The sequence below is a fragment of the Hypanus sabinus genome, chromosome 7, assembly GCF_030144855.1.
Source record: "Hypanus sabinus isolate sHypSab1 chromosome 7, sHypSab1.hap1, whole genome shotgun sequence".
Classification (NCBI taxonomy): Eukaryota; Metazoa; Chordata; class Chondrichthyes; order Myliobatiformes; family Dasyatidae; genus Hypanus; species Hypanus sabinus.
The window spans coordinates 60677081-60701270 of record NC_082712.1 but is presented as its reverse complement, the minus strand read 5'-3'; the positions used below and the strand labels follow the sequence as shown (position 1 = coordinate 60701270).

Here is a 24190-nt window from a genome sequence, read left to right as displayed (position 1 = left end):
TGCTCGAAATCTACTGAATGCCAAAAGGCCTGAATTAAATGTGCATGAAGAGAATATTTCCATTTGTAAGAGAGTCTGGGATCTGAGGACATAGCCTCAGAATAAAGGAATATCCCTTTAGAAATAAGGTGATGACGAATTTCTTCAGCTGGAAGATGGTGAATCTGTGGAATTCATTGTCACAGGGGGCTGTGGAGGCCAAGTCATTATGTATATTTCAGGCAAAGATTGATAGGTTCTTGATTGGTAAAAGGAATATGACCTAATTCTGTTCCTATATCTTATGGCCTTAAAGTTTCAAATCTGGGGCATTTCATTTGAACTTGGAAAGAGAGAGCCATAGCTAGCAGAATCATAGATATAGATATACATAGATAGCAGAGGAGTTTCAGCAGGCTCTTCTATATTCAAGGGGTGTGGGCTTCAGTGGCTGAGCAAGCATTTAACTGCCCTCCCCAGTGGTCCTCATTAAGATGGTAGAAGTGAGCTGCTTCCTTCAAGTGCTACAGTCCTTGAGATCTGTGTATACCCACAAGGCTATTTGGGAGAGAGATCCAGGATTTTCACGTAGTGATGAGAAAGGAATGAAGATATATTTCCAATTCAGGATGGTGTGAGGAATAGTATGTGGAGAAACATAGGGGCTATCTCAGAAGGAATCCAAATCAGTGACAAGGTTGAGCCAGGATATTCAAGGTGCCAGTTAAAGCTTGGATGAAGCTTCTTTGTGTGCACCGTGTGTTGTTACTGGTAAAGCTGAAGGTCATGTCTTTGAGGCCAGATGGTACAAAAAGAAACAAAAAGGAGGATGAACCAAAGAAAGGTGAGTCCATCTTACCTTCAATTTGGCCAACTCAGCAACAAATCTGTGAGGAATAATAAAAATGCAATGCCTGCATCACATGTTGCTTTGACTTAAACAACAGAAACTGTACATCGGGTATTCTTGTACACTCTCCCTGCTGGACAGATCAAGGATAGAAATCTCGAGCCTTCATCTTTCACTCCCCTGGGTTTGACAGTCAATAAGTAATCCCGGACATTTTCCACCAGCTTCAATGAAGTGCCACCTCCAGACATACCTTCCCCTCTACTCCCTTTCACAATTCCAATGTCAACATTCCCATAATGACTCTCTTCCCCACTCTCCCATCACCATGAACTACTCTCTATCTCTTAATATTTTCCTATACTGACGTGAGAGTTGCAGGATCTTCTCTTTCACTTCATCTCCTCCACTTGTCCAAAGATTCAAGCTCCCCTCTGGGATGCAACTAATCTAATCGGCTTTCAGAGTTCATGAGCTTTCTGTTGCCTGTCACTTCAATTTCCCATCCTGCCCCCACTTTGATCTAGCCCTCTGTGCCCTCATGAATGGTTGTGGTAAGGTCGAAGGTAAGCTTAAGAGACAACAACTCACCTTCTACTTGCACACCTTTGCAGTCACTGGGCTTAATGGTGAGTTCAACAAGTTCAGATAGTTTGCTTTCTCTGCTTGTAAGATTACCCATCTACAAGGTCATGTCAGTTTTCCTCTCATCCACAGATGCTGCTGGACTTCTTCAACATTCTTCTTTTGGTTTTGACTGTCAGCCACTGCTCTCTCTAAGGTACATGAGTGCACCGCTGCACAGTAACTGAAATGCTCCCACGCACATAGCCTTTGTTGCCATGCAACTGAAATTTTCTTTTATATAATGTTAATATAATTTTGAAACTATGCTGATATAATTTAAAAATCTACATTAATATAATAGTGAAATACTCTGTTATTAATTGTGTTATTTAATATAATCTAGAAAATTTCTAAACAAAAATTGTACCACATTTACTTTGAAACGTTTTAGAGCTTCAATGTATTTACATTGTCAGCATTTCAAGTTATAACACTGTTACAAATTGTAACAATAAACACAGAATGGAAGTTGGTAGCTCTTTGTTAATAAACTGCCAACCCATTGAACACTATCACCATCCAGTCAAAACATGTTACTTTTGTCATTGTGCCTCTCAGTTGCTTCAACTGTCTGTATAGTTTGCTTGTGTCATGAGTTGTGGTTTGTGATTGTTTGATGTGTATATTACCAAAAAAAAAGTGCCGTTCAGTTTTCAGGCCATGTAAAAAGTTCCTGCATGGAGCAATGGTTGGTCTGTGCAGCTGTAAAAAAAAAGTTAGAGGGAACGGTGGTCTCAGCAACTGCTCTGACCTGCATTTCACAGCTTTAATATGTCCCTTTGTTTTCTCACTCTAAGTTATTTCATTCATCTGTGAATCAGAAAGCTCTGCAAAGCAGTGGAATCATCTCATCAGCCCCAACCTTACCCTATAAAAGTGCAGCACTCTGCTACCAAATGATTCAGAAATCCTGATGATTCAGAATTTCCTTAGGGAAAGTTGCTTCATTTCCTACACCCTCATTGGAGACCCGCTTCCTGCACTCCATAATAATACTAAGTAACATCAAAATAAAGGTGAATTTAGAGTATGCATGGATATTAATAGAAAATCCATGTATTATTGTAGCATAATTGGATTATCAGAATTTCATTGTAATCCCTTTCTCCTGTCTATTCTTCTACTGGTCTCACTACAATTCAAATTTGACTCATTTTCTCACTTCCCTAGTTCTGACATTAGATCATCTATCTTATATTGATTTTACATTCCATAGATACTGCCTAATCTGCTGGATATTTTCTGTTATTTTTATCTCTACAAGTTAGATTTTATCAAGAATATAAGTGATAGGGTGCCACTATGTATGGATAACTAAGACACAACTAAGAGCCAGAAATAGCTTCAGACTTTAGACCATTTGCCATGTTCTTGCCCATTTACCCATCTCACTGAAATTTTTCTGCTCTTTCACCCTTATCTACTCTGTTAATTAAAATCTCAAAAAATCAAAAAGGTTTATCAAATATGATTTCCCTTTCATAACTCCATATGGACTCCACCCCTTTATATTACAATTTTACATGTGCCATGCTACCTCTCTCTTATTTATTATTTCCTGCAATTTTTTTACTACATTCTCACTCAATCCATTCCTAAATACTGGTGTTACATTGGATACCTTCTGACTTGCTGGAACTGCTCTAGAGATATGGATTTTGGCAAATGATAACCATCTACCATTTTCACATTCACCTGCCTTGACATCCCAGGATGCAGCTCATCAAACTCTGATTTAGCAGCTTTCAGTCACACTAATTTCTCAATGCAAACTTTTTATGAGTACTAATTGGATTGATTTATCCTCATCCTATAGTCATTCAGGTTTTATCTGTTCTTCGTCTGAGAAGATAGATACAAAACATTTAATTTTGCTATGATTTCTTCATTCCCCACTATGTTCTCTTCTTATGCATCCATCTGAGATCCCACACTAACTTTTGCTGATCTTTTCCTTGCCATACAATGATCACACCATCTCCTGTTAAGAATTGGAAGCTGAACATGTTTTTGAACTCAAGTATGCATGAAAAATACCAACGCAAAGACCTGTACTGCTGCAAGAGTCAGCCTTGACGATGAGGTTAAATTTTACAATGCCCAGTGTGTAGCCAAGGGCACCCACATGGACCTGACCTGTGCCTGCCTTTTTGTTGGCTATCTGGAGCAGTCCATGTTCTGAACCTTCACTGGTAATGCTGCCAACTCTTTCTGTGTGAGATTGACAACTGCACTGGTGCTATTTCATGCACCTATGCTGAGCCTGTGAATTTCATCAACTTTGCCCTTAAATTTGCTCAATCCATTTCTGATAACTCTCTCCACTTTCTTGATCTCTGTCTCCAACTCGGAGGGCAGATTGTCTACTGATATACTTTTATAAACCTGCTGACTCTTTCAGCTATCTTGATTGTATTTATTCCCACCATGTCACTTGTAAAACTGCCATTTCTTTTCTCAGTTCTTCCATCTTCGTCATATCTGTTCCCAGAAAGAAGATTTCCTTTGCAGAACATCAAAAATATGCTCTCTCTTCAAAGATCGGGGGTTTCCTTCCTCTACCATTGATGCTGCTTTCACCCACATCTTCTCCATTTCCTGGTCATTCTGCATCTCCCCATCTTCCTGCCTCCGTAACAAGGATAGAGTTCCTTTAGTCCCATGAAACCCACACCCAGCGCGTAATTCTCTGCATTTACCATCAACTTCAATGGGATCCTACCACCAAACACATCTTTATCTTCACCACCACTCTCCATTTTCCACAGGGATAGCTCTCTCCACGATTCATTGCCCATTCATCCCTCCATGCTGATCTTCCTCGTGGTACTTATCCCTGCAATTGGAACAAGTGCTACAGCTGCCCATTCACATCCACTCTCACCACCATTCAGGGCCCAAAACTGCCTTTTCAGGAGAGGCAACATTTCATCTACAAGTTGGTGTCATCTATTGTATCCTTCTGTGCCCTCCTCTACATTGGTGAGACCCGATGTAGATTGGGAACTGCTTTGTCGAACTCCTCCACTCCATCTGCATTAGAAAGTATGTCCCAGTGGCCAACCATTTTAATTCCAATTCCCTTTCCCATGTCATGTATTGGTCCATGACCTCTTCTACTGCTACGATGAGGCTGTTCTCAGGTTGGGAGAGTAACACCTCATATTTTGTTTGGGTAGCCTCCAACCTGATGGCATGAACATTGATTTCTCCAACTTATGGTAATTTCTCCCCCTCCCCCTTCTCTCCATTTCCATTCCCTATCCTGGCTCCCCTCTTACTCTTTCTCTTCTCACCTGCTCATCACCTCTCTCTGGTGCCCCTCCTCCTCTCCTTTCTCCTTTGGTTCACTCTCCTCTTGGATAAGATCCCTTCTTCTTCAGCCCTTTACCTTTTCCATCCATCATCTCCTTGCTTCTCACTTCAGCCTCCCTCCCCAATCCCCCTACCTTCCACTCACCTGGATTCACCTATCACCTCTCCCACCTTCTTATTCTGGTTTCTTCCTCCTTCCTTTTCAATCTCAGCCCAAAACATCAACTTTAATCCTCTCCGTATATGCTGCCTGAGTTGCTGAGTTCCTCCAGCATTGTGTGGGTGTTGCTATAAACTTTAGAGCATGGGATGATCTTTGGAATTTGGTTACCACGTGAATGGACAGGGAGTTGTTTGAAAGTTCCACTGGTTGATAAGCTGTGGAGACTCAGAAGCAACACATTACCTTTCAGTTTCCTTTACTGATTCCTCTGTTGCTTCCTTATACTCCGTATAGATGTTGTTAACGTCCATGCATACTTTGCCCACAAAAGCTCGCTGGCCAAATTTATCTGTATCAAAAAAATAGGAAGAAAGGAAGCACTAATTTCTTAAAGTTTGCTGATGATGGAAACGTCTTTTTTGTTACTCTAACAGAGTGGAGTCATTCCTGATGAAGGTATCAGAGAGGACTCACTTCAAGATAGCTCTTAGGTATATTAATGTCATTTGATCAATTAAAGAATAAATATAAAGTATCAAATAACACTTTATTTTGTTACTTTCAATTAAGGGCTTATTTAAGAGAAAAATTAGGTCAAACAATGTTATTGCCGAAATCTAATGAAATAGAAATTTTAATTCAAAAAGGAAATATTAAAAAATTTATATCTTGTATGTATAATTTGATTCAAAAACAGGCAATTAAACAAGGAGTCCATTAAGTCAAGACAAAAATGGTAAAGTGATTTGAATATTAAAATTGAAGAAATAAATTGGTCAAGACTATGTCTTGATAGTATGACAAATACAATAAATGTTCGGTTAAGATTAGTGCAGTATAATTTTCTACATCAATTATATATTACACCACAAAAAATAAATTAATTAAATCCAAATTTATCGGATCAGTGTTTCCGATGTAACCAGGAAACTGGTACTTTTTTACATTCTACGTGGTCTTGCTCTAAAATTCAACCTTTTTGGACAAATTTAAGACTTTTACTGGAACAAATTACAGGAACACAATTTCCTCATAATCCAATACTACTCTTACTAGGTGATATTGAAAGGATAAAACCGAAACTCAAACTAAATAAATACCAGAAAGAATTCATAAAAATTGCACTGGCAGGAGCCAAAAAAGCTATTGCAGTTACTTGGAAATCAGATACATATTTAATTATAGACTCTTGGAAGAAAGAAATCTATGGCTGTATTCCATTAGAAAAAATTACTTATAATTTAAGAGATAAATATGAAACATTTCTGAAAATTTGGAGCCTTTATTTACAAAAGACAGGACTAAATATATAGATGCTCTGAAGATGAAACAATTGGTTATTAGGGGAAATAAATAAATATATATATTAAAGTTATTACGAATTCCATGGAGCATGTGGAGATCTTCCAACAACCAGGCACTCTTTCTTTCTTTCTTTTTTTTCTCTTTCTTTCTCTTTTTTTTCTATAGGGTAGTCAGGGGGGAGGGGTTAAGGGGAGGGGGTAAGGGTTATATACATATCTTTTTTTCCATATTTCATTCTGTATTACTTAAAAATGCAATAAAAAAAAGTTTAAAAAAAAAGATAGCTCTTAGGAGTTTTGTGTCTAACTCACAGGACAGAAACAGCCTTAGTTTAAACAATCATCTGAAAAGCTGCCCACCCAGTAATGCAGAAGTCCCTCAGTAGAGTGTCAGCTTCACTAACAATGGCTGCCAACAGATGTGGCTGATTTAGCTGCTCCCTGCTGTCCTGAAGGCAAGAAGATTAAAGATTCAGTTCTCCAGGTATGAGAGCATTCAGCATTTTTGCACAGTTGGAAATACTGCTTTTTCTGATGATACATAAACTGAGGCTCTTTTTGCTCTATCAAGTGGGCAATGGCAGGGTTCTCCTTGTATCCTCGTAAATATGCAGTATATCCCTCAGGAACATCATGATATTGTATAATATAGTTTGTGGAAGCTTTCTCGGGGTAAATTAGCTGCCATTTTGACTACTTTTTCAAAACTACCTCATTGATTGAAGCTGGCCATTTGGCCCATCCAGCTTTGATGTTCAACTTGAGGTGCTCCTGTGCCATCTCTTCAAATCCACCATCGTAGCCCTTCTCAGCGGCCCTTGCGTGTGTCTATGCTATTCAGTGCAACCACTTCCTATGGTATCAGATTCCACAGTCTAGCTGGGTCACTTCCTTAGCTCTTCCCACTTCCAGAATACTTTCTGTCCTCCAGCTTCCCAATGCCTTCAGGTTTACTGCTCTAATTACTCACTCAACTGCTCTGATCACCACTCACTTGATACCTGTTCTGACCCCCTTTTCATGATCCTTTGTCTACTTGAACATAATCCTTCCTTTCTCCATCTCTCCAAACTCCATCCCACCCATCAATGATGCCCTGGTGTGGCCATTTGTCAGAGTTGTCAGGCAGGCAACAGTGTCGTCTCTCCCTGCTGTCCTGACACCAGCGTTGTCCTAAGCAATGTAACTAAGGAGAGGGAAAAACAAGGACAGAAATGAAAGAAAGCTCCACCAATTGGTAGAGTAGAAGGCAGAGAAATCAAGTGTGAAAGGAAAACAAGGACCACAGTACAAAAATATGACTAAAACTAGCAAGAGGGCAATATTAAAAAGCTTTAGAAACATATAAAACCTATGGTGCATCAGCATCAGTGCATAAAACATTTGTCATAAGGTAGATGAACTAACTGCACAAAGTGAAGGGAAATTACCTGATATTCATTAGGAGCACATGAATGTAACAGGTTAAAGGTGGATCCTTTCAGGGAGGATGCACAGGAAGGGGAAGATTGTGGGGCAATGCTATTAATAAGAGGCAAAATAAATATGGGTATGACAGACTACCTAGGAGATGTTGAGTCACTTTGCATAGAGGTTTAAAAAAAAAGACACTGGTAGGAGTTGTGTACAGACCCTAAACGGTATGGGAAAGGATTTAAGTCAATGGTGTGCATGAAAAAGAGCTATTATGGGAGACCTTGACCTTCATGTAAATTGGGTTAATCAAGGTGAAATAGAGAGCTACAGAAACTAATTCAGTGTCTGTATTTGAGCTAGTTTCTGAGAACAATATGCTATGGAAAAAGGTTAAGGTCTTCCAATGAGTAATGAGACAGGGTAAATAAATGACTCCAGAGTAAAAGATTCCCTGGAAATAAGATACTCAACTTTCAAATTCTGGTTGTGGTCAAGAGCATAGGCTTGGAAACAACTATGTTTAACCTAAGTAAATGGAATCACAATGGAAAGGGAGTGTTGGTTAAAGAGGGCTCAGGGAAGACTATAGGCACATGAAGACAGGTATTTGAAAGAAGTAATTCATAATCCTCAGTAAATCTCTCTCATCAAAGGAAGCGTAAGCTGACCATGTCTAACTGCCGAGGTTAAGAACAGTGTTAAGTTGAATGAGAAGTAGTCCTTAACCTTGTGCCAGTGTATACTGGTGAAATGGCAGCAGAGAGATTCAGCAGAGTTACATTCCTGGGCACTTACATATCGGATGGTCTATCTGGGGCCCAGCACACAGATACAAACTACAAGGATGGTGTGCCATCATGATGGCTTAGGTTCTCACCCAACAGTCCAACAATTTGTTTCTAGATGGACGTACTGTTGAAAGTTTACTATTGTGGGGTGTATCCTGGTCTGGATAAGTAATTTCAATGCACAGGAAGCAGTGGACTCATCTCAGTACATTAATGGCACATCCTTCCCAGCATCAAAAATATCTGCCCGAAGCATTGCCTCAAGAAGGCAACATCTATCATTAAACATCCTCGCTGGCTCAAGCAGACCAATGGGCAGGAGGTACAAAAGCTTGATGTCCCACAACACCAGTCTCAAGAACAGCTATTCAGTACTTGAACCAACCTGTGCAAACCCTTATCTCAACCTTAGTACAATACTATGATCACTTTGATTACTCTGCACTACAAAAGTCTTTAATTTCTGTACTAATTGTGTTTTTCTTGCAGAAATTCTGCATGATTTAATATATTTTAGTTTATGTTTTTCTCATGAATGTTGTAAATGCAAAGCTTTGTGCCTGGGATATTGCTGAAAGCAAGTTCTTCATTGCAAGTGTGCATATACATCCAGTGGCACTTCATCAGGTCCTTCCTGCACCTAATAAAGTGGCCACTGAGTTCATGGTCATGATTTTCTGCTGCTCCAGCCCATCCACTTCAAGGTTCAATGTGTTGTTCATTCGGAGATGCTCTTCAGCACACCACTGTTGTAATGCATGGTTATTTGAATTACTGTCGCCTTCCTATCAGCTTGATTCATTCTGGCCAGTCTTAAGTAAAATCAAGTCAAGTGAAGCTTTTAGTCATTTAATGACATGCATGTATATAACATATATAACCATATAATGTATATAGAAACAAGACAAAGTCTCTTTGAACCAGGGTGTAAAGCACATAACACATTATAACTTACAAAGGTAAGGATAAAATCTACAGATGAATCACACATAAATAACAAACTAAAATGCATTAATATTAAATATTGTAGGGTACGGAACAGGTTAACTGGTGACACTTTGAATACAATGCGGCCAGGAATTCAGAAGCCTAATGGCCTGGAGAACTGTTTCTCATCCAAATCGTTCTTGTTTTTGTGCATCATAGTCTCCTGCCCAACGGCAGAAAGTCAAAGAGGATGCTGGATGGATGACCCCTCTCATTAACAAGACATTTTCACCAACAGAACTGCCACTTTGTTTTTTTTTGTTTTCCACACCATTCTCTGCAAACTTTAGGCACTGTTGTGTGTGAACAGCCCAGGAGATCAACGGTTTTTGAGATTTAAAAAAAACCTCTCTGTGGAGTCTGCGGAACAAACTCAATGGGTCAAATAGCCTAATTCTGCTCCTATATCTTACGATCTTATGGTTTCTGTCTGGCACCAACAATCATTCCACAGTCAAAGTCACTTAGATCATTTTTCTTCCCAGTTCTGATATTTGGTCTGAACAACAGTTGAAGCTCTCGACTGTCTCTGCCTGCTTTTATGCATCGAATTGCTGCCACATGATTGGCTAATTAGATGTTTGCATAAACAAGCAGGTATACAGGTATACATAATAAAGTGGCCAACGAGTCTATAGTACTTGTGTATATGACAATAAACTTGAATTTGACTTTGACTTTGAAATCTTTTAAAGCTGTTCAGGTCCAGACATTCATTAGATTGTGTAGTTGCTATCTATGAAATGAATGGAGTTGGGATAAACCTCTTACCAATGATGTCACAAAGCTTTAAAGATGAATCAGTATGGATGGTTGCAAAGTAACATGCAGTAGTTGTGCCATTTCTCAGCGTTCTTTTCTGTTGAGTAATGAAGTTGTTATTAGTGGGAAGTTTGTTCTTATTTTTTGCATTGGAACCTTTATTTCTTTTGCCCTTTCCAAGCTCTTTCTTGTCTGAGTAACAGAATACCACTGATGGGCAAAGAATGTTACCTGCAAATTCTTTCTTCATCGATCGGACTAAATACAGCAAAATGTAGTGCTAATTTCACTGTGATGTGTTAATATAATGCACTGAGCAAACCAGCTGGAGCTGAATTTATAGTCACTTGTTTTTACAGTATACAGATTTTCGTGGGAAGGTCACAGTGCAGGAGAAAGTCATTCAGCCCGTCAAGTCAGTATCAATTTTATGGAAGAGAATTTCAGTTGCTGTCACTGTCCCATCCTCTCTTCAGGAACCTGATTTAATTTTCCTACAACCAATTTTGAATGACAGCATTGAATCTACTCACTAAAACCTCCAGGGGCACTTTCCAGAGAGTAAAAACGTTTTTCGCTGTCAACCTCGGTGCTTTTACCAGTAAATTTTATCTCTTCTGTTCTAGTTGTTGACTGCACTGCCATTTTTCACAACTATAAAGCACCTCATTTCTAGAACAGGGCATTTGGCCCAACTAGTCTGTATGGGGTTTATTTTTCACACATATCCCTCTTTGTTTCACCCCCTTCAGCAAACTCTTCCATCCCTTTCTTCTTCATGTGTTTATGCAGTTTCCCCTTAAATAGATCCTTGTTATTTTCTTCAAATGTTCCAGCCAATTACATACATTCACCACATAAAGAAATGTCTCCAGAATTCATTATTGGATTTGTTCATGATTTAATATTAACAATGATCTCCCATAAGTGGAGACATTGCTCCATTAACCTGATTACATCCTTCACTTTTCTGGTGAAAGGAGCCCCAGCCCATTCAGTCTGATAGTTCTAACTTTCAATTTTGGTATCTCCTTGTGATAACTTTTGTTGCTCCTGCTATTCATTTATACTTGTTCCGTAACATGCAACACAGTTTTCCAAATGTGGTCAAAACAAGTTTCATCACAAGTGAAGCAGCCTCTCTGTGTTTTTAATTCCTTTCCTCTAAAAGTGAACCTCGGGTGCTGGCTTCTTTTTAGCTTTTTAATTGTATTAATTAATATTAATATGGCCTAGTGGATAAGGCATCGGTCTAGTGATCTGAAGGTCACTGGTTCGAGCCTCATCTGAGGCAGTGTGTTGTGTCTTTGAGCAAGGCACTTAACAACACATTGCTCTGCGAAGACACCGGTGCCAAGCTACTTGGGTCCTAGTGCCCTTCCCTTGAACAACATCAGTGGCGTGGAGAGGGGAAGGCTTGCAGCTTGGGTCGGTCTCCCATACAACCCTGCCCCGGCCTGCCCCCTGGAAATCTTCCAAGGAGCAAATCCATGGTCTCATGAGACTAACGGATGCCTATATATAAATTATATTAATTACCTGTATCATTTCTTCTAGTGCTTTGTGACATATGACCATTTTATTTTAAGGATTACATACTGCATATGTTGATTTAAAAACCAACCTCAGCAGAATGGCTAAAGTGATGGAGGTGAAACCCTGCAACTTTCTCCCACCCTGCTGGGAGACTTTTGAAGCTATATGGAGCTTGGATGGACACTACACAAGATACTATGAAAATTTCTGGACACTTTAGAAGGTATCAACTCTAAAAGGGATTAGCAGAGACAGACATCATGGTCAACCTGGATAAAATTGATTGGGGCCTGTTCCATGAACTATTACTCTTATGATATATTGGCTCTAGAGGGAATGCAGTGTAATTTTTCCAGAATAATAAGAGCTGGACTCCAAGAGTTAAATTGCATAGACTAGAACTGTGTACCTTGAAATAATGAATCAATTTGATTTAAATTTCAGGATTTCAGAGGAAGAGACAATATCACTGTCTGTTGTATTTCCAGTTCCAAACATTTTTGTTTGGATACATTTCTGGTCATTGTGTGTTAAAAAGTTTGCAAAAAGTCTGTGATCCCATGTTGATTGTTCCTTTAAATTTGAGGCTTTTATTTAAAAGCTGATAATGGACATGGGGTGAACATAGGTGTGGGGAGTTAGGTTTGCATCTCATTGAGTGGGATAACAAGCCCAAAGCACTGAATGGCTGCCCAATTCCCATAAATGTCTATTTTCACCAAGGGATGCAGGACAGTTTGGTAAGGTAAACCGGAACAATATTTACTCGCGGGTGCAAGGAGTAACATAGTATGTATGGGGAGTTGTACTGAAGTGGTGGCAAGGAGTAGTGAGGTGGGGCCAATCTTAATGATAAATATTTGTTGGGATACTGTGCAAGCACGTGAAAGTCGGCCCGTGAGGCAGCGGGGGAATTTAAATAGCGAGCAGAGGCCGAGTATGAGCTTCACTCCAGGTGAGGTAAGGCTGGGTAAGCTCCTTTAATTAATCTAATTACCTTAGGAGTAGGTAATGGAGGCAGCAGTTGGGGCAGTTGAGTGCTCCGTTTGCAGTATGTGGGAAGTCAGGGTGAGCACAATTGTCCCTGATGACTACACCTGTAAAAGGTGCATCCAGCTGCAGCTCCTGACAAACCGTGTTAGGGAGCTGGAGCTGGATGAACTTCGGATCATTCGGGAGGCAGAGGCAGAAATAGACAGGAGTTTCAGGGAGATAGTCACCCCTAGGAGTCAGGAGACAGGTAGTTGGGTGACTGTCAGGAGAGGGAAGGGGAACATAAAGGAAGAGCAGAGCACCCCTGTGGCCGTTCCCATCAACAATAAGTATACGGTTTTGGATACTGTTGGTGGGGACGACCTACCAGGGACAAGTTGCAGTGGTTGCATCTCTGGCACCGAGACTGGACCCTCAGCTCAGAAGGGAAGGAGGGAAAAGAGGAGAGCAGTAGTGATAGGGGATTTGATAGTTAGGGGGACAGTTCTGTGGAAGAGATCGAGAATCCCGGATGGTCCGTGGCCTCCCTGGTGCCAGGGTCCGCGATATCTCAGATCGAATTCTCAGTAATCTCAAGAGGGAGGGTGAGCAGCCGGATGTCGTGGTCCATGTAGTGGGTACATGACGTGGGTAGGAAGAGTGAGGAGGTCCTGAAAGGTGTGTTTAGGGAGCTAGGTGCCAAGTTAAAGGACAGGACCTCCAGGATAGCAATCTCAGGATTGCTACCAGTGCCACGTGCAGGTGAGTTTAGAAATAGTAAGATAATGCAGATCAACACATGGCTGAAGACATGGTGCAGGAGGGAGGGCTTCAGATTTATAGATAATTGGGCAGTTTTCCAGGGAAGGTGGGACCTGTTCCGGTGGGATGGTTTACATCTGAACTAGAGGGGGACAAATATTCTTGCAGGTAGGTTTGCTAGAGAGGCTCCAGTGGATTTAAACTAAGTATGGGGGGCGGGGGGGGGGGAAACCAGAGTGTAGGAACAGATGTATGGGAGAAGGAAGAAAAAGAAGACAGTAAAGTTCTTTGTACTGTTAGAGATAAACAGAGAGGAAGAGGTGGAGAATTTCTTAAATGCATTTATTTTAATGCTAGGAGCATTGTAAGAAAGGTGGATGAGTTTAGAGCATGGATTGATACCTGGAAATATAATGTTGTAACTATTAGTGAAACATGGTTGCAGGAGGGGTGTGATTGGCAAATAAATATCCCTGGATTTCATTGCTTCAGGTGTGATAGAATCAGAGGGACAAGAGGGGGAGGTGTTACTTTGCTTGTCAGAGAAAATATTACAGCGGTGCTCTGGCAGGATAGATTAGAGGGCTCATCTAGGGAGACTATTTGGGTGGAATTGAGGAATGGGAAAGGTGTAGTAACACTTATAGGGGTGTATTATAGACCACCTAATGGGGAGCAAGAATTGGAGGAGCAAATTTGGAAGGAGATAGCAGATATTTGTAGTAAGCACAGGGTTGTGATTGTGGGAGATTTTAATTTTCCACACATAGACTGGGAAGCCCATATTGTAAAAGGGATGGATGGTTTGGAGTTTGTAAAATGGGTACAGGATAATTTTTTGCAGCAATACAAAGAGGCACCAACTAGAGAAGGGGCAGTGTTGGATCTTCTGTTAGGGAATGAAATAGGTCAGGTGATGGAGGTTTGTGTTGGGGAGCACTTCGGGTCCAGTTATCACAATGCCATTAGTTTCGATATAATTATGAAGAAGGATAGGACTGGACCCAGGGTTGAGATTTTTGATTGGAGAAAGGCTAACTTTGAGGAGATGCAAAAGGATTTAGAAGGAGTGGATTGGGACAATTTGTTTTATGGGAAGGATGTAATAGAGAAATGGTGGTCATTTAAAGGTGAAATTTTGAGGGTATAGAACCTTTATGTTCCTGTTAGGTTGAAAGGAAAGGTTAAAAGTTTGAGAGAGCCATGGTTTTCAAGGGATATTGGAAACTTGGTTCTACAGTTATATTAATAGCAAAAGGACAGTGAGGGATAAAATTGGTCCCTTAGAGAATCGGAGTGGACAGCTATGTGTGGAGCTAAAAGAGATGGGGGAGATGTTGAACGATTTCTTTTCTTCAGTATTCACTAAGGAAAAGGATATTGAATTGTGTAAGTAAGGGAAACAAGTAGGGAAGTTATGGAAACTATGACAATTAAAGAGGAGGAAGTACTGGCGCTTTAAGGAATATAAAAGTGGATAAATCTCCAGGTTCTGACAGGATATTCCCTAGGACTTTGAGGGAGGTTAGTGTAGAAATAGCAGGGGGCTCTGACAGAAATAAGTCAAATGTCATTAGAAATGGGAATGGTGCCGGAGGATTAGCGTATTGCTCATGAGGTTCCATTGTTTAAAAAGGGTTCTAAGAGTAAACCTAGCAATTATAGGCCTGTCAGTTTGACGTCAGTGGTGGGTAAATTAATGGAAAGTATTCTTAGAGATGGTATATATAATTATCTGGATGGACAGGGTCTGATTAGGAACAGTCAACATGGATTTGTGCATGGAAGGTCATGTTTGACAAATCTTATTGAATTTTTTGAAGAGGGTACGAGGAAAGTTGACGAGGGTAAAGTAGTGGATATTGTCTATATGGACTTCAGTAAGGCCTTTGACAAGGTTCTGCACAGAAGGTTAGTTAGTAAGTTTCAATCATTAGGTATTAATATTGAAGTAGTAAAATCGATTCAACAGTGGCTGGATGGGAGATGCCAGAGAGCAGTGGTGGATAACTGTTTGTCAGGTTGGAGGCCGGTGACTAGTGGTGTGCCTCAGGGATCTGTGCTGGGTCCAATGTTGTTTGTCATATACATTAATGATCTGGATGATGGGATGATAAGTTGGATTAGTAAGTATGTAGATAATATTAAGGTAGGTGGCGTTGTGGATAATGAAGTAGGTTTTCAAAGCTTGCAGAGAGATTTTGGCCAGTTAGAAGAGTGGGGTGAACAGATGGGAGTTTAATGCTGATAAGTGTGAGGTGCTACATTTTTGTGGGAATAATCAATATAGGACATACATGGTAAATGGTAGGTCATTGAAGAATGATCTAGGAATAGAGTGATCTAGGAATAATGGTGCATAGTTCCCTGAAGGTGGAATCTCATGTGGATAGGGTGGTGAAGGAAGCTTTTGGTATGTTGGCCTTTATAAATCAGAGCATTGAGTGTAAGAGTTGGGATGTAATGTTGAAATTGTACAAGGCATTGGTAAGGCCAAATTTGGGAGCATTGTGTACAGTTCTGGTCACTGAATTATAGGATAGATGTCAACAAAATAGAGGGTGTACAGAGAAGATTTACTAGAATGTTACCTGGGTTTCAGCACCTAAGTTACAGGGAAAGATTGAACAAGTTAGGTCTTTATTCTTTGGAGTATAGAAGGTTGAGGGGGGACTTGATAGAGGTATTTAAAATTATGAGGGGGATAGATAGATTTGACGTGATAGGCTTTTTCCATTGAGAGTAGGGGAGATTCAAACAAGAGGACATGAGTTCAGAGTTAGGGGGCAAAAGTTTAAGGGTAACATGAGGGGGAATTTCTTTACTCAGAGAGTGGTAGCTGTGTGGAACGAGCTTCCAGTAGAAGTGGTAGAGGCAGGTTCGATATTGTAATTTAAAGTAAAATTGGATAGGTATATGGACATGAAAGGAATGGAGGGTTATGGGCTGAGTGCAGGTCAGTGGGACTAGATAGTAAGCATTCAGCACAGACTAGAAGGGTCAAGATGGCCTGTTTCCATGCTGTAATTGTTATATGATTATATTGTATAGGAATCTACTATTATGATTGTGGCAATGAGGCTGGATGAAACATTGATCAATATCTTTATACTGTAAGTCTCTTATTAACCAAGGTCAATTACCACTGCATAATTGAAGGTTATGGCTCAGACTCTCATTCCAATGTATTTTTATTGTGTTTTCTAGATAAGTGAAGTGCAAAACTACAAAGAGTAAAATGTTAGTTAAAGCAGAAATAATGGAAAAAAAGTTATGGAAGAAAATGTCAAACAACAACATCAAATGGGTTTGGTATATAGCTGAAAACAGAACAGTTATAAATTGCAAGTGTTCCTAATCTCCCTAGGGAACATGGGTTAATGCTGCAATTGGTCAATTTTCTTCCTGGCAATACTGTTGTACGTACCACTACTTTGGTATAAACATCTTCTGCAAACTTCAGGTCTTTGAATTTGGTTTCAGTAGGGAAGGTATACTTGACTAGCCATTGAAGAAGCGGCAGATCCAAGCAACATCCCATATTGGGATATTGGGGGGCATGGATGTGGGTGTCAACCAGTCCTGGAATAAAGAATTCCTGCCTGAATGAAGAGAGAGCAGATAGTTAATGACGTAGCTTACTTATTATCATAAACAGTTTTTCATTGCAGTTGACCAGGAGGACCGAGAGAAAAGACATGGGTTGGTTAGTGAACAACAGGAATGTTTTGATTAAGCCCATAATCAGTTGGCAAAGAACAACAGAGCAATGACCTATGAGTCATCATAGCAAAAAGTAAGATTACAATGCTCAGAACTCCTGGATTGCTGCAGCCAAAACATTGGTAAAATTTTATGAAATGTTATGATTACGTAGAATTATATTGAACGTAGAGCACAGAAAAAAGTCACTTTGCCTTACTAGTCCTGTTAGTGTTTATCTTCCCTGTGAGTTTCCCCCCACTCATTTCCATTTCGCTGGTCACCATATCCTCTATTCCTTTATCCACCTCTGAAATGCATCTCTCCTGTTTGCTGCAGCCAACCTCTGTGGGGATGAGTTTCACACTCTTTCCATGAGTGGAATAAATGTGTTTCCCTGAATTCTATTTCTATCTCTTATACTTATGGCTAACAGTTCTGTGCTAGGAGAGGTGCCCTGGTTTAAGTTATATTCAGGATCAGGATGTGTTGAGGACCCCAGAGGAAGCCAATGAAACCAGTGATGCAGGACATGATGACACCCCCTGTCCAGCACATAGCAACGCTAGGCTTTCATTTCCCCCATTGACATTGCCACTTGTGCTAGCAACAAGTAAGCAACAACTTGCCTTTGCAAAGCACCTTCAGGTAGGTGGAGAAAGATTCAATAGGGACAACTCTTTCCACTCACAGGGCAACAAATTACCAGGGGGAGTGTTGGAGGCATGTACAATAGCACCATTTAAAAGACATTTGCAAGGGTACATGGATAGGAAAGGTTTAGAGAGATATGAGAAGCTTTATTGAAAAACAAAGCAGAATGCACTGATTATTTGGGCATATAATCAACAATGATTGAGACAACAGCAGAATGATGAAGAGGTGGAGCCTCAAACATGGTAATATTTAGAGTCTCATGTTGCAGGTGTACAATTACACCACTAGATTCTATAATTGGAAAGTCTTGTGCATCCTTCTAGACTTTTACTCCCTTTCTCCTGACACCGTGAACTACTTGGCCAGTGCATGATGATTTCCCAACCTACAGTGTGCTCTAACCTTGGATGAAGCACTCGGACCGTATCCCTCTTGAAATGCCACTTTGCTGACAATTCTTCTTCTTTATCTGCAGTATCGATGAATATGATCTGGAACGGAAACAGAAAAAAAATCTGATTCAGTTCTGCTGGTTCTAAAGACACTTAGTTTCCCTTCAAAAGAACATGGGCTTTCCAACCATTGAAAAGAAAGATCTGCACCTGGAGAGAAATAAAATTGTCAGTGGGTCAGGCAGCATCTGCGGAAAGGGAAACAGACTTACCACTTAAGGTTGGGGTCTGTCATCAGAAATGTGAATAGTTAGAGATTAGAATAAGATGTCAAATGCTGGAATATGGACAACAAAACAATCTGCTGGAGAAACTGTGTGACTCATGCAGCACCTGGGGAGAGAGATGGACAGCTGAAGTTTTGGCTCAAGATCTGGACTGAAAAAAGGGGACTTGACCTGAAACGAGCTGGCCATTTCCCTCCACCGACACTGCCTGACTCACCAAGTTCCTCCAGATAGTCTCCCTTATTTAAGCATAATACATTGATTTTAGATCAAACTTAATTATATTGGGATCACTCTTTCCAAGGAAAGATCCATTTGTTGTGGTCCAGGTGGGTATCAATGACATAGGTGGAACAAGGAAAAAGGTTTTTGCAGAGAGAATTTGAGCAGGAAGGGACTAATTTAAAAAGCAGAACCAAAAAGGTGGTAATCTCTGGATTACTATCTGAGCCATGTGCAAATAGGCATAGAGTCAAAAAGGTTAAAGAGTTAAATGTGTGGCTCAAGGATTGGTGTGGGAGAAGTGGGTTTGAATTCATGGGAAACTGGCACCAGCAATAGGGGAGGAGGGAGCTATTCCACTGGGACAGGCTCCACCCGAACAGTGATGGGACATGAATCCTGGCGAATTCTGTAACTAGGGTTGTGGATAGGGCTCTAAGCTAAACAGCAGAGGGGTGGGTACAACAGTTTGAAGAAATATGGATAAGGTAAAAGCTAAAGTTAAAAAAGAGAAAAGTAAGGGTGGAGTGCAGAAAAGTCAAATGTGTAAGGGACAAATGTTACAAGATTTTAAAGGCGCAATGAGTGTAAGGGCACTTTATCTGAATGACCTTAGTATTTGTAACAAGGTCGGTGAACTTATGGCACAAATCAGCACAAAGTGATATGATTTAGTGGCCATTACAGAAACGTGATTTCAGAGTGGAGAGGACTGTTAAGAAGGCGTATGATGTGTTGGCATTCATCAACCGTGGGATTGAGTTCAAGAGCTGTGAGGTAATGTTACAGCTATGCAAGACCTTGTTCAGACCCCACTGGGAGTACTGTGTTCAGTTCTTGTCACTCTACTACAGGAAGGATATAGATACTATAGTGCAGAGGAGATCTACAAGGATGTTGCCTGGATTGGAGGGTGTACATCATGAGAATAGGTTGAGTGAACTTGGCCATTTCTCCTTAGAGCAACGGAGGATGAGAAGTGACCTGATAGAGGTGTATAAGATGTTGAGGAGCATTGATCATGTGGATAGCCAGAGGCTTTTTTCCCCAGGGCTGAAATGTCTAACGTGAGGGGGCATAGTTTTAAGGTGCTTGGAAGTAGGTACTGAGGGGATGTCACGGGGAAGTTTGTCACACAGAGAGTGGTGGGTGTATGGAATGCACTGCCGGCAGTGGTGGTGGGAGCGGATACAAAAGGATCTTTTAAGAGCCTCTTAGATAGGTACATGGACCTTAGAAAATTAGAGGGCTATGTGCTGGGGAAATTCTAGACAGTTTCTAGAGTACTATACATGGTTGGCACAACATTGTGTAATGTGCTGTAAATTTCTATGTCCTCTGCTCTATGCTCTAACTGCATGTTACTGAACCTACAAGGGAAAGTGCTATCTTAGATCTGGTCCTGTGCAATGAGACAGGTAAAATTAGTAATTTTGTAGTTGGGGATCCTCTTGGAAAGAGTGATCCCAATATAATTAAGTTTGATCTAAAATCAATGTATTATGCTTAAATAAGGGAGACTACAATGGGATGAGGGAGGAGTTGGATAGGGCAAACTGGGAACACAGGCTATATGCTGGGATGGTTGAGGAACTGTGGAAGACTTTCAAAGAGATGTTTTACAGTGCTCAGCAAAAGTATATTCCAGTTAAATGCAAGGACAGTAAGGGTGGGGAGAGACAGCCATGGATAACTAAGGAAATAAAGGAAGGCATCAAACTAAAAGCTCATGTGTACGAAGTTGCCATGATTAGTGGGAAACTGGAAGATTGAGGAAAGCTTTAAAAAGCAGCAACGAACCATTAAGCGAGCAATAAAGAAAGGGAAAGGAGATTATGAAAATAAACTAGCACAAAATATAAAAACAGATAGTAAAAGTTTCTATAATTATATAAAGCAGAAAAGCGTGGCCAAAGTGAATGCAGGTCCCTTGAGGGACGATAAGGGGGAATTAAAATTGGGTAATGAGGAAATGGCTGAGGCTTTGATTGACTATTTTGCGTTGGTTTTCATGGTGGAGAACATGTCAAACATGCTGAAGTGATAATATGGACGTGATGGGAGGTGAGGACCTCGACACAATAGCTATCACTAAAGAGATAGTCCTGAGCTAACTTGTGGCCTAGACAAGCCCCCTGGTCTTAATGGAATGCATCCCAGAGTACTGAAAGAAATGGCAGAGGTTATAGTTAAAGCTTTGATGATTATTTACCAAAATTTTCTGGACTCTGGGCAGGTCCTGATGGATTGGAAGAAGGTGAATGTCACGCTACTGTTCAAAAATGATGTAGACAAAAGGCAAGGAATGCTAGGCCAGTTAGTTTAACATCTGCAGTTGGAAAAATTCTTGAAGCTATCATTAAAGAAGAAATAGCGAGGCATCTGGAAAGAAATGGATCCATCAGACAGATACAGCATGGATTCAGCAAAGGCAGGTCCTGTTTGACAAACTTACTGGAGTTTATTGAGAATATAACATGTGCAGTGGATAGAGGGGAACAGATGGACATTATTTACTAGGATTTCCAGAAGGTGTTCGATAAGGTGCCACATAAAAGACTTATCCATAAGATAAGGATACATAGAGTTGGGGGTGATGTATTAGCAATGGATAGAGGATTGGTTAACTAATAGAAATCTGAGAATTGGGATACATGGGTGTTACTCTGGTTGGTAATTAGTGGTGAGCAGTATGCCACAGCTGAGCCCACAACTGTTCATGATATACATTAATGATCTGGAAGAGGGGACCAAATGTAGTGTATCTAAGTTTGCTGATGACACTAAATTGAGTGGAAAAGCAAATTGTACAGAGGATACAGAGAGTCTACAGAGAGATATAGATAGGTTAAGTGAGTGGGCAAGGTTCTAGTAGATGGAATACAATGTTGGTAAATGTGAGGTCATCTACTTTGGAAGGAAATTGGAAGATCAGATTATTATTTAAATGGTAAAAAACTGCAACATGCTGCTGTGCAGAGGGACTGCTTGTGTATGACTTACAAAAAGTTAGTTTGCAGGTGCAACACGCTATCACAAAGGCAAATGGAATGTTGGCCTTCATTGCTAGAGGGATTGAATTTAAGAGCAGGGAGGTTATGCTGTACTGGTGAGGCTGCACCTGGAGTACTGTGTGCAGTTCTGGTCCCCTTACTTGAGTAAGGATATACTGGCTTTGGAAGCCGTACAGAGGAGGTTAGACTACGAGGAGAAATTGAGTCGCTTGGGGCTGTACTCTCTGAAATTCAGAAGAATGAGAGGAGATCTTAAAGAAACATAAAATTATGAAAGGAATAGATAAGACAGAGGCAGGAAAGTTGCTTCCACTGGTAGGTGAGACTAGAAGTAGAGGACATAGTCTCAATTCAGGGGAGTAAATTTAGGATGGAGAGGAGAAGGAACTGCTTTTCCCAAAGAGTGGGGAATCTGTGGAATTCTCTGCCCAGTGGAGGCTACTTCAGTAAATATATTTGAGACAAGGTTGGATAGATGTTTGCATAGTAGGGGTGTTAAGGGTTATGGGGAAAAGGTAGGTAGATGGAGATGAGTGGCAGAGCAGGCTCGATGGGCCAGATGGCCTACTTCTGCTCCTATTTCTTATGTCTATTCTGCTTGTGCAGATTTGTCAGGCAAGATTTTCTCTTGAGGAAACCATGCTGACTATGGCCTATTTTGTCATGTGTCTCCATGTACCCTGAGACTGCATCCTTAATAATTGACTCCAACAACTTTCCAACCATTGAGGTCAGACTAACTGGTCTATAATTTCATTCCTTCTGCTTTTCTCCCTTCTTGAAGAGTGGAGTGATATTTGCAACTTTCCAGTCTTCAAGAACCATTCCAGAATCTAGTGATTCTTGAAAAATCTTTGCTAATGCCTCCATGATCCCTTTCACAACCTCTTTCAGGACCCTGGGGAGTACAGCATCTGGTCCAGGTGACTTCAGAGCTTTCAGTTTCCTAAGAACCTTCTCTCTAGTTATGGTAACTTCACACATTTCATGACCTCTGACACCTGGAACTTCTACTATACTACTAGTGGTTTCCACAGTGAACACTGATGCAAAATACTTATTCAATTCATTTGCCATTTCCTTGTCCCCTATTACTACCACTCCATCATCATTTTCCAGTGGTCAATATCCACTCTTGTCTCTCTTTTACACTTTGTGTATCTGAAGAAACATTTGGTATCCTCTGTAATGTTATTGGCCATCTTACTTTCATATTCCATCTTTAACATCTTGACTTTTTTTAATTGCCTTCTATTGGTTTTTAAAAGCTTCCCAATCCTCTACCTTCCCACTGATGTTTGGCCTATTATATGCCTTTTCTTTGACTTTCATGTTGGCTTTGACTTCTCCTATTAGCCATGGTTATTCCATCTTTCCTTTAGAATACCTCTTTATCTTTGGGACGTATATATTCTGTGCCATCTGAATTGCTTCCAGAAATTCCAGCCATTGCTGCTCTGCCATCCTTCCTGCCAGTGTTCTTTTCCAATCAATTCTGGCCAACTCCTCTCTCATGACTCTGTAATTCCCTTTACCCTACTGTAATACTGATACATCTGACTTTAGCTTCTTCTTCTCAAAGATGAGAGCGAATTCAATCATATTATATTATATAATTGGTTCCTTAGGATTATTGTAGCCTGGGGTGGTAATGGGAACAAGATCCCACTACCTATTAAATACTCCCAATGGCATGCACCTGAAACAGCCTCTGACAGCCAAGTCTAGCTCCTGGACTTCACATGTGGCTTAGCTATTAAGCCTGGTGGAGCTGTTTCTGCTGGACAGGAGAAGGGGCAAAGGGGGTTACGCAGCTTAAAACCAGTTGCTTCGGACAGATGGGACTCATCAGCTGTGGTTGGCAGCTCATCTAGGAGAGGGAAAACTCAGTTATACTCACTCACAGGCAAGGCTTTGGGAGTAAACCCTGAGGGAAAAATCTGGAGCTAGAGTCCCTAAGGTAGTTCTATATTGAGTTCAATGCCAACTGGCAACTCCTGCAATGCTGCTGGTACCAAACTGTATTGTGGTCTGCCGGTCCTTTGGGTTCATCAGATGCGTGGAGAGGAGGAAGCTTGGTATGTGAGTAGCAGCTTGCTATCCATATGATACTGTCCAGGCTTGTGTATCTAGACAGCTAGAATGCAATATCCACGGTCACCTCTGACTAATGGAAGCCTCAGTTGCAGAGTATTATGTAATTACATAACTGTGGTACCCTGTAATTAATTGCATTAATGAATATAATCCATAAAATTTCTAAATAATAACCATGCCACAACCTTTACTTTGAAACGTTTTAGAGCTTCAACATATTTGCCTTGTCCGTGTTTCAAGTTACAACACTGTTAGAAATTATAGCAACACAGAATGGAAGTCAGTAGCTCATTATTAATGAGCCTCCAGGCCTCTGATTGCCGGCACAGTCTAAATATTATAGACAATAGGTGCAGAA

The 24190-nt window shown here is 40.6% G+C and overlaps 1 protein-coding gene across 2 annotated transcripts in view; it reads right to left on the bottom strand.

Annotated features, from left to right (window-relative positions):
* gda (guanine deaminase) overlaps positions 1–24190 on the bottom strand; it is a 65617-nt gene that overhangs the window by 38046 nt on the left and 3381 nt on the right. For both annotated transcript variants that reach the window (XM_059974775.1, XM_059974774.1), the window contains exons 2-6: positions 18223–18311; positions 16889–17063; positions 10201–10288; positions 5178–5283; positions 839–866 (exon numbers count right to left, since the gene is read on the bottom strand). In XM_059974775.1, the coding sequence (XP_059830758.1) occupies positions 839–866; positions 5178–5283; positions 10201–10288; positions 16889–17063; positions 18223–18311 (486 nt within the window). The remainder of the gene's footprint in view (positions 1–838; positions 867–5177; positions 5284–10200; positions 10289–16888; positions 17064–18222; positions 18312–24190) is intronic.